The 11,966-nt window shown below is 37.9% G+C and overlaps 1 protein-coding gene across 1 annotated transcript; it reads left to right on the forward strand.

The window, feature by feature from the left end:
- Positions 1 to 2,398: 2,398 nt before the first annotated feature.
- On the forward strand, positions 2,399 to 11,044 carry LOC107144606 (hyaluronidase-4). The gene is made up of 3 exons (XM_015488431.2): positions 2,399 to 3,402; positions 7,868 to 7,957; positions 9,473 to 11,044. The coding sequence occupies exons 1-3, from the start codon at positions 2,449 to 2,451 to the stop codon at positions 9,872 to 9,874; spliced, it is 1,446 nt and encodes a 481-aa protein (XP_015343917.1). The 5' UTR covers positions 2,399 to 2,448; the 3' UTR covers positions 9,875 to 11,044.
- The last annotated feature ends 922 nt before the right edge of the window (positions 11,045 to 11,966 follow it).

The following is an 11,966-nucleotide window of genomic DNA, read 5'->3' on the forward strand; positions in this document are numbered from 1 at the left end:
TTCTGAAGCAAAGGGTGTGGCGTGGGGAGGTTCCCTGGTAAAGGAAGGGGAGGTAGAGAAGCAGAGAGTTTGACTGCTGGTAGAGACAGGGGGCTGAAGCAAGTGTCTAGGAGGTACCAACAGGAGGGACCATGTCCCAGCAAGCTATGCTTCGTTTGGATGGTAACAGGGTGCACCAGAAATCTGAGACATCATAAACAGAAGAGCTTATTTATTTAAATTTGCCTGTATTCATTTTATCAGGAGCTATGCCTGCCATTGTTCATGTAGTTTGCACCCCTGTTGAAAAGGATTAAGAAGAAGAAGAATATTCCAGGATATACAAAGAGACTCTTGTAATTTTGTAATAAGAGCTTATAGATGTTCTGTGGCAAAGATGAGGGGCAAAAAATAATCACTGGCAAGCTTTGTTTTGACTAAATATGAAAGCAGAAGGCAGTAAAAAAACAAAAGCAGTTTGGGGAGAATAGAATATATATGTCTACAACATCTTTGTTGTATGCATATATAGTCTTCTCAAACAGACCCAAATATGAAGTTTAAAGAAAAGTACCTCACCCATTAATGAACCTATATGCGGATCCATATTTTTTTTTACCCTAAAGTAGAATAAAAAAAAAAAATCAAAGAGAGTAGACAGCTTTGAATTCCACAGTGATTTTTAGAGTCATAAAATTAGATTCCTTTCAAAACAGGTTTCCTTCAAACCATAATTTGGACCTTCAAAATAGTATATTTCACATTAGTAAATTGGGTAATCTTACTGATCTTTGCATTATAGAGGAATAAAGACATCTATTCAATGAATAAAAATTTCTGTTTCTAAAGTCTTTAAAATGGCATTTTGTATATGTCAGTTCACTTATAACTTCTTAAATGTCTTATAATAGTTTCATAAATTACAATTTTGGTTCACTTCATCAGTGTCCTAGGCCTGAGAAATACTGTGAAGTTTGGCTGCTGACCCCTTGTGGTTAGAAATGATAGTTACATACAACACAGGCACAGGGTTTTTGTTGGAGGAAACAGAAACCAAAGCTTCCAGGGTTCAAGCAGAGTTCCTGGTTGTAAGCAATCAAAACAAAGCCCAGCTGCTTTAACAGTAAATTGCTGTCCCATGAGGACAATGATGTCACTTAACAGTAACCATGGACATCAGGTTCTGAGTGTCCCTGAGGCTAGCTGATTCTGGACACTGGAATTTCTTTCACCACTAAGCAACAACACCTCTTTGAATCCCAACATTCCAATCTAAAATCTAGAATAGGATACATCTAATTGGCCAGGCTGATGTCCACCTCATCCCTTCAGCTGAAAGGAAAGCTAGCAAAACATTTGGACATCTTGACTTACTTAGTGAAATCTGGCCTCTGCCACCCACTGACACAGGCTCAATGCAGAATTCATTACAGAGGAAGAGACTCCATGTCCTTAGCATTTAGTCAAAGGACACGTGGTGTCTACTATCAACCCTGATATCTCTGTGCTAGGCATAACCACAATGCATTCTCATCCTTTTTTTTTTTGTAGAAGAATGCAAAGTTTTTGTTGTTCAACATTTTGATGAGTTCTTTAAAAAATAATCCTTATGTAGTTGTTTTATAAACAGATAACTAAGAAGGAAACTTGAGAAGACAGTTGCTCTTCTTCCCCTCTCTTACCATCCAAGGTGCTGACTCTCATGTCCATTCACATTGAGTTTAATGTCTCTGGAGCATTTCTTGTCTTTCTTCCTATCTGCTCCCTATCCCCAGGGTGAAGCACTTGCTCTAACAAATTAACATTAATATGTACTACTTGTTCCATTGTTACAATTTTACATTGCCTTATCTTTCATGCGATGTGATTATTAGTGAAGCATTTTCAACTTCCCAGGCTTCAATTCCTCATTTGTAACATGCAAATGCAATTATAAACCTTACATAGTTGTTACAAGACTTAATGAGATACTATTTGTGTATCACTTAAGCCCAGTGCCTGAGATTCCGTGGGCTTTCCAAAATGATGTAAAATATTATTTTACATTTTTTTTTGGAAGGCAAGAGATACATCTCATTTATTTATTTTTTTTACAGTGTCTGCTACTCCATGAATGTTAAATTGCATTGTTTGTTGCTGAACAGAAGCCTGGTCACTATATTAGCTTCTATATTTGAATTTATTTATGGGTATCTTCAAGATTTTTATTCTGGGAAATGAATATTTTGTTATATTGTATACATGTATGAATACATAACAAAGAATCCCAACATTATATATAATGTATTAATACAAATATATAAAAGGCCTTAAATAAAAATGTACTTTAAAAAATTTAAAAATATAATAATAATGTGAGTTCACTATTTGAGTCTTTTTTATCAAAATAATCACTACAGAAAATTAAATCTCTCCACAGGCCTTCTGGAGTACATTAAAGCAGAAGATAGCGTAAGTTTTTATCTTAACATGAAACTATTATTTGAAGGACAATTAAGGCTTTGTGTTGTTCAGCCAATACATCTTACAACATGGGTACTCATATTTTTTATTCTGAAGTCTATCTCTTCTCTAAAACCCGCCCGACTCCCAATTTATCAAAGGAAACCTTTTATAGCTGCTTGGAATGCTCCAACAGATCAGTGTTTGATAAAGTATAATTTAAGACTGAATTTGAAAATGTTTCAGGTGATCGGAAGCCCACTGGCCAAGGCCAGGGGGCAAAATGTCACCATATTTTATGTCAACAGATTGGGATATTATCCATGGTATACATCACAGGGAGTCCCCATTAACGGGGGTCTCCCCCAGAACATAAGCTTGCAAGTGCATCTGGAAAAAGCTGACCAAGACATTAATTATTACATCCCTGCTGAAGACTTCAGTGGACTTGCTGTTATAGACTGGGAATATTGGCGACCCCAGTGGGACCGAAACTGGAACACAAAAGATGTCTACAGACAGAAGTCAAGAAAGCTTGTTTCTGATACACAAGGGAATGTATCAGCTACTGATATTGAATATTTAGCCAAAGTGACCTTTGAAGAGAGTGCAAAAGCTTTCATGAAGGAAACCATCAAATTGGGAATTAAGAGTCGACCCAAGGGCCTTTGGGGTTATTATTTATATCCCGATTGCCACAATTATAATGTTTATGCCCCAAACTACACCGGGTCATGCCCAGAAGAGGAAGTCCTGAGGAACAATGAACTCTCCTGGCTTTGGAATAGCAGTGCTGCTTTATATCCTTCTATTGGTGTCAGGAAATCCTTTGGAGACAGTGGAAATATTTTGCGCTTCTCACAATTTCGAGTGCATGAATCCATGAGGGTCTCCACCATGACATCCCATGATTATGCTCTGCCTGTATTTGTCTACACAAGACTGGGGTACAGAGATGAACCTTTGTTTTTTCTTTCTAAGGTAAGAAATTCCTTGCCCAATGGTAGGGAATTTTCTCCTCATCTCTAAAGGAAACATTTCTTTGATAATTATGAGAACACCTCACTAATGGGCTGTAAGAGCATCATTCTTCCTGGTCTATTGACTCACTTGGACTTTTCATTTATGCAAGCTGAATTTTGATGATCTTATCTATTATTATTCTTTTAGTGTATTTAGTATGGCAGGAAGCTGCTATGCTTCCTGAGAGCTGGCTTTGATTGTACTCCCTTGTGACTAGCCCTTATGGAAAATTGCTGAGATGGTTGGTGGAGAATAGTTCTGAAAATTGGAGAGGGTGTTTTAAAGTGGAGGAATTTGCTCATGCACATACAAGTGGAATGAAAGACATTCCTGCTTCTGTCCTCATCTTTGCAAATATCAAGAGAAGAAAAAAGCATTTTCTTTTAAAGGCATAATACCAGCTTTAATAAAAGGTATAAGGGAGGGACAACAACGTCAATGTATTTAATGCTTCTAAACTGTACATTTTAAGTGACTAACAGTAAATTTCATGTTATGAATTTCTATCACAATTTAATTGCTTTTTTAATTTTAAAAAGATATGAAGGAATTGAAGATCTGCTAAATGTAGGGGAGTCTACAGATTTAGCCATCTGGGTTACTGTTGCCTTTAAAACCACAACTAATAGAAAGTTGGTAGAGTGCATGGGTTTTTAAATTCAATATTTAAATCACTAGTAGATAGTTTTATAACCTCGGTTAAAAGTTCAGGACTGCCAATTTGTGATGCAGTGATGTTTTGATATATCTTACCAGAGGCACTTCTTTTTTTCTCCAGTATTAAAAATTCCAGCTTACTGGCCTGTGTTAAAATATAAACATCTCCTCGGTGTTAGGCATCCTAAGGAGGAGGCAGAGGAAACACCCTGTGTGGGCTTGACCCTGACCTGTGGTTATCTGTGGAGTATATATGAGTAAACTATATTCATCAGAAGGAGAAATGGTGCATATGTGTGAAATATGAAAAAAATGCTATGCCGATGGCACTACTCATGAAATAAGGAAAGAAAATGTTTCCATTGTGAACTAAAATTCATGCTACCCATAAAAATCATCCATACATAATTGAATAAGGAATAATAAGAGGCCAGGGTGGTGGTGTACACCTGTAGTCCCAGAAGCTCAGGAAGCTGAGGCAGGAGGATTGAGAGTTCAAAGCCAGCCTCAGCAACTTATCAAGGGCCTAAGCAACTCAGTGAGACCCTGTCTCTAAATAAAATATAAAAAAGGGCTGGGGATGTTGCTCAGTGGTAAAGCTGTAAATCGCCCCTGGGATCAATCCCTGGTATCAAAAAAATTAAAAAAAAAATAGAAAGAATGATAAGAGTTCAGTCCTGTTTGGAAGGTTTAAAAAAGTTATCTCAATTTTTAGAAAGTAATCTTGACTCTAGCATTGAAAGCTCAATAGAACCTTCTGTGAAGCTTTTCAATGTTTAGTTCCAGCAAGTTCCTTTCTTTAGTGATAATAAATTTACTTTTGGAAGAAACAATAAACATTAAAGTATGTGTTCCTTTCAAAAACATAGTTTAGACTACTTGTACATTCTGCACATTCTGCCAGCCTTAGGTAAACTTCTTTCTTTAGTAGCAATAACTTCAGAAATGCTGCTGCTTTCTTTCACAGGAAAGAAGAAATAGCAGTTTGGGTCTCATCTCATTCTGCACTCTCTTCTGTTCTGAAAGGCAGGCTATTTTCCAAGTATTTTAAACCATAAGCATACCCACCTTTGTACTCTAGCCACCATAAAAATCTGCCCACAAAATTTTAAAAATCTGAAATTCATTTGTATCAAACCCCAAATGACCATTAAGTGCTCCCATTTCTGACTTTCCTATAGATGTCGGCTTTTTAGAACACAGACACACACACACACACATACACACACACACACACACACACACACATACAGGTAAGGTTAGAAACAGGATTTACCAGTAAGTAGCAAATCTCTTCATCTTTCTGAACCTCAGTGCCTCAGTGTCTTAATGTCAAAAACAGGACAATATCTCCTACCCTATTTGCCTAGCATAAGTCCAATGGAAATCAAATGCAAAAGAGTATATGGAAAATTGAAGCACTACAGAAATACATATCACTTTTTAACAGGCATCAAAGCCTTAAACTTAACCATGGGATATCTGAGGGAACAGCTTAAGGGAATAACAGTATCATCTTGTTTCCCGCAGAAGTTTCCCTGTTCTACCTAAAAATAAATGCAACCTTTATATTAACTGATGGTGCGGTTTGCAAAAATAGTGACAGGAATTTCTTTGGCTGTAGGTTTAAAGATGATTATTCCTGAAATTATTTAGTGTTTGTTAATGGGAACTCATTAGTAAGGCTCCAGCTCCCCACAGTGGGCACTTACTTACATGCATTCTGGTAAGCTTCAGAGACTGAAACCCTCTGGAGTCCTCTGGATGAACCTACCTTACATTTCTGAAGCCTTGATTTGAGCCCAAGAATCAAGGGGAGAGGCAAGGCAGCCCTGTGCCACACTGGGACGCAGGAGGTTCATTTTGGCTACCTGGGTTTTGTTCTTTTACTTCTCTTTCATGTGACAACATAGTGTAGCTCATGCACTTAGGTGGTCCCTCCAAAGGCATTTTTTTTTTCTGTGACTTTCCTAGCAGGGTAGTGCTCTTGCTTTACTGACTTCAAAGCACAGCTGCTCTGTGATTTATTTAGCATCCTGCTCTCTGCCAGTGACAGTGCAATAATTTGGTGAGAAATTCTCAGTAATATCTGCTGTCTTCTGCTTATCTTGGTCAATGTGTACTTGAACACGTTGCCATTTGTAATCAGTCTCAATAAACTGTTTCTGATAATGACCCTCCTGAAGGACACATTGAGAAGAAACCAACATCAACTCAGATGGCATGGCTGTCACCACACACAGCCATCATTTCCATATGGATCAATAACCTATAAATACAAAATGTTTGATGACAGTGCTTTTACCTGAAGGAAAGCTGTGGGGACATCTGCCCCTCTGATCACACCATGTGATTATCACCCTGCATGCTCAGGGATGTTTCTGTGTGAGTAGAGTAAGAAGTTCTGCTAACTCGTGTCTGCTAGAGCCAGCAGATGACACAGGCCCTGCAAAGTCTGTGGTCTGGGTGCTGCATGGCTGGCTTCCCTCTGCTCCTCTTCACCGGATCACTGACAGTTTTCAAAATCCTTGCTTTTGCATGACCTCACTTGAGCGTTCCCACACCTCTTCCCTTTCCTTCCATGCTGGCTCTCACCTGTTCAGTGGACATGGTAGTCTGAGGAATAGAAATGGATGTGAACCTAAAAGGAAAATTAGTTTAAAGCAAAATTTCTTCCCTTTTGAAAATGATCAAAACACTTTCCAGAAAAACAAAGTTAAAAGACCAACAATGGAAAACTTTCCATCTGATGGGTAGGCTGTGAAATGTCAGGGAAAATCATCTCTCAAGTATTGGTATCACAATAGACTGGTCAAAGCAAAATAAAATTTAAAGTTTTTGTTTTTTTTTCCACCAAATGACCATTTTCTATCATTTAATCAGTGGAAATTCATCTTTGGAGTAAAAGATCAGTTTGGTATTCTAAAGAATAGGAGAATATATTATAATTTAATAAAGTAAGAAAACTACTTCATATATTCAATTATTATTATCCCACCTCCTCAAATGCTCTAGATCTACTTAAACAATAATCTTTCAAGATGACAAAAATCAACATTTTTCTTGCTAAAATTTTGTTTTTATCTCTCTTAAACATACTTGGAAAAATCCTAGTGACTTTGCCATTGCTACATGAGTCATAAATCAAGCCCAGTAAGTCAAATACTTTGAAATTAAACAGATAATTTCAGGGCCCAGATGCAAAGGATGGACAAAATCAAAATCCAGGAGACTTAACACTGTCCCTTTCTCTGTTTTTAGAATTGAGATTGAAACCCATCTGAGTCACTGTGGAGGTAAATTTCCACAGGGGCAAAATGGAGACCAGAACTTGCTAAGAGAATTATATTCAAAGAAGGAAAACTTTGGACTCTGTCTATGTATCATATACATATAGCTAGTTTGTGGGTATGTGTCCCTAATCAACTTCAAATAAACAACTCTTGATGACTATTTACAGTCTAAATGTAAATAATATCCTGCTACAAAAACGTTTTAAAAAATGTTTATATGCTGTTTCATATGATTATAGAGTATGATTTTGAGCACGTGTGATTATAGCTAATAACACTATATTTATTCCTTTTAGTGATTTTGAATGTGGTTCATTCCACATTTGTGTTACTCAACAAATGTGAAGAATACTTTCTACAGAGTTTACGGGTTCAGTCCCAGCTCTGTTATATTGAACACAGACTCTAATCCTCATACCTGGTGGGTTGCTTTACATTCAAATTAATAATGAACTCTACTCTCTTCAATCTAGCAAGATCTAATTAGTACCATAGGAGAAAGTGCTGCCTTGGGAGCTGCAGGCATTGTGATTTGGGGAGACATGAATTTAACCTCATCTGAGGTAAGTAAGTACCTTGAGGGTATATATTAAGAATTTGTTCTGTTTTCTTATAGAGCTTGTTCTGACCAAAGCTCTTATGATCCCCAGGATAAACCTGTTTTAGAATAAAAGTCCAAATTAGTATCTGGTACATAATTAGGGCTCAGTAAATATTATTAGCTTTTGTAAAGATAGTAATCATGACACTGACATTTGTTGAATATTTGCTATATTCTAAGGGTATAACTAAGAGATTTGTGTTTTGTTTGCTTTTGGGTTTGCCCACTTACTGGTCACCTGAGGTACTGCATATCATCTTCCTTTATAGATGAGAAGGTGAGAGAAAACTGAACTAGTTAACAGCTAGTTAGACTAATTAGTGGTGGGGCTGACATTAACTGTAGTTGGTTTGATGCTGGAGGCCTTGCTTTTAGCCATGTGAAACACTATCTTATTTTGGGATATTGAAACAGATGGTAACTTTTTAATCTCCACATTGAAGTTATTTTTTCTCTATAGTGAAATCAGCTGAAAATTAATAGTACTTAAAATAAGATATAAATGTCTTCTCAAATTTCTCCCAGGTGAGATACTATTTACTCCAAGAAATCTTTCTAGGTTTCCCCAATCCCCATTAATTGCAATCTCTTCTGTATTTCCAGATGTCGTTTGTTTATATCTCTATAGAATAATACATGTTGCCTAGAATTATAATACTAATTGATTTTTTTTTTTGCAATTTCATGATGATCTGATATCATTCTTAGAATTTTACTGGCTAAATTTGTTGCTAGTGAGACATGGTACATGAAACTGTTTATAACTGTGTCCCTCCATGAGAATTAGATACAAACTGAATGCTCAATTCCTGACTTTTCTGGCTTGATACTTCCACTCCAGCCCCCATGTGGCTCCTGAGAAGGGCTTCATCAGGAAATTGTGTGCACCACTCAGGTGGCCTCTGTTTAGAACACATAATAGGAACCACAGGCACACGAATTACCTAGGCAGTCTCACAGGCTCTCCTGTGTTTGAATTGTGCATAGAAACATAGAACCCAGAACAATCAATGTCGAAGCATAATTAAGAGAAAAATCCAGAATGTTCTACAATAATTCAGTGGAGCTCTAATGATGGAGTGTAGAATCTCAATCACATAGAAAGGAACCACATACCTTAAGACAGCAGCTGGGTATGATTTCTAATTTGGGTTTGTTCTTTCCTTTTGGCAGCCATTAACTTGGGAGCTAGAAGGAGAGAAAAAGGGTGTTAATTGGAGGAAGGCAAGGTCCCCTTGTACTCTGGGGCCCATTTTCAAGTTTAGTTGTTTCGGTCAACTAGAGCATATTCTTCATCTTCTGTCCCTTAGACCTATCCCCTTTCTGATCTGAGCCCCCAGTGCCCAGAAGCCTAGGAGTCCACCAGCTGGAACCATGCCACCAGGTCAAGTCCAGAGAGGTGCCTTGTGGGTCTCGAAGCTCTAATCCTATCGGAACTGAGAGACACACTAAAATCCATTTATTTCTACATTCCCAGGGCAACTGTACAAAGGTGAAGCAGTTTGTGAGTTCTGATTTAGGGAGCTACATAGTCAACGTGACCAGAGCGGCCGAAGTGTGCAGCCTTCACCTCTGCAGGAGTAACGGGAGGTGTATAAGGAAGACGTGGAAAGATCCCGATTACCTCCACTTGAACCCTGCAAGTTACCACATAGAGGCCTCTGAGGATGGGGAATTTACTGTGAAGGGAAAAGCATCTGATACGGACCTGACAGTGCTGGCAGAGAAATTTTCCTGTCATTGTTATCAGGGATACAAAGGGGCTGATTGCCGAGAAATGAAGGAAGCTGATGGCTGCTCTGGGGTTTCCCCTTTTCCTGGCTGGCTAATAACACTATGTTTACTCGTTTTAGCAGGTTATCAAAGCGTTCAGCTGTGAAGTAATTGAGCTTAAGGGGAATTGTGTGGCCTCTAGAGTAAACCTTTAGGGAAGAAATGAAACCGATGACAATTTTTTCTTTCATAATTTCCTTTAAGAGCTATTTTAAGCAGACATTATGTATGTCCCTTAAGAAAAATAGAAACATATTATTTTATTTGTGCCTGATTTAGTTGGAAACCAGATCTAAGAATACAAATTGGTGCCCTCCTCTCCTTAATACTTAAATCGTATTTAAATTAAAGCTAATATATTCTAGACTTTTCATGAATGTATGTACATGGAAGCATGCATATAAATATTAAATTATTGATTTCAAAGACTATTTTTCTAGCTAGCAATTTGTTTAAGGATAGATCACTAAGTAATCATCTGATTCATCTCAGGGGTCACCACCTCAAGGCATGACCAAGTCAACTGATCCATCAAAGAAGATCAAATGCAGAATTTCCATTCCAGCCTCCACTCCACCCTAGGCTTCTGCTTCCCACCTAGACTTATCGAGTTACAGAATCACTCTTGACATGGATTCTCCTGAGAAGGTGGGAACTGAGGCAAGGGGAGTTGCCCTCAGCTCATTGCAAAGGTTATCTATTCAATCTGGTGCCTCTCTCCCTCATGGGAGTCCTTCTCTCACAGATCAGAATACTGTGAAAGACTTTGGAAAAATATTCTTGCTTGCCTAGACTGGTGATGCTGTAGATTCAAAAGTTGAAGCTGTGTGAATAAAAATGCGTTTGGTAACTTTTGCAAGCAAAAATCATTATTAAAAAGAGATTTAATGAATGACATTTAAGGGACCCAGAAGTGCTGTTGAAATGAAGGTATGTGAAAATATTAAAATACTTTTTCTTGGCATGCTTTCATCTCCCAATATATATGAGTCCGGAGTAGGGGATTTAGAGTCTCTTTGAATCTAATTGGAATCATGGCTTCACTGCCTATCTGGTTATATGATTTCGGGAAAGTTATTTATGTTCAAATTTTTTTTTTCATCTGAAATTTGGAAATATAATTCCTACCTTGGTAAGTTTTTCTGAAGAGTGAATGCAATAATACATCCCTTGCATGCTTGGACTTTTAGCTGTTAGTACATGTTGCTGATTCACAAGGATCTCTTGATTGACAAAGTAATGGAAAAGCTCAGAATAAAACAGAGTCTTGAACAATTTCCTGTTTCTGATTCTGTGTTCTGTTTATAATCACTTGTGATTTGTGTTGTGCTTGTGCGAGACACCTTCAATGTCTTCAGGATTTCCTTTCCTGAAGACAATCTAATGGGAAGATAAACTTTTTGAGATTTCACTAGTCACCTCATAAGAAAAGACTTTCCAGGTCACTCCTACTTCATTTATTCATTCATTCACCAATTTCTTCACTAATCAATTTATTGAGCATAGCCATTTTCTAGGCTTTGGCATACATCCTTGGAAAAAACAGACAAAGGTCCTTGCCTGCTTTTAACTTACATTCTAGCTGAGACAGACAGACATTAATTACACAGGTAAGTGATTTATATCATATGTTAGAAGGGGGTGAGATCTATGAGAAAGAAAATACAGCAGAGAGCAAAGTGGCAGTGGGTGGAATTACCACGTGCTGGTCCTCATCAAGGAGAAAGTTAGCTCAGAGGATACTTGGGGGAAGGATGTTTCTGGGAGATGAGACAGCCTGTGCAAATTTGGTATGGGCCTGGTGTATTCAAGAAAGATCACTGAGGCCACCAGGACTGGAATATTTTCCTTCACCATCAATTTCCCTTTGCTTGTTCTTTGGTCCATTGCTCTATTGCCATCTGACACAGAATATATTACGTATGTGTTTATTTTCTGTTTTTGCTAGGCCTGGCGTAGTGGTGCATGCCTGTAATCCCAGTGGCTGGGGAGGCAGAGGCAGGAGGATTGCCAGTTCAAAGCCAGCAACTTAGTGAGGCCCTAAGCACCTCAGCAAGACCCTATCTCAAAATAAAATTTAAAAATGTGGCCTAGTGGTTGAGCACCCTGGGTTTAATCTCTGGTACCAAAACAAGACAAAACAAACTTATGAAATATTTTCTGTTTTTGCTCACTAGAATGTAAACTAGGAAAGTGAG

Source organism: Marmota marmota, unplaced genomic scaffold (assembly GCF_001458135.2).
Source record: "Marmota marmota marmota unplaced genomic scaffold, marMar, whole genome shotgun sequence".
Classification (NCBI taxonomy): Eukaryota; Metazoa; Chordata; class Mammalia; order Rodentia; family Sciuridae; genus Marmota; species Marmota marmota.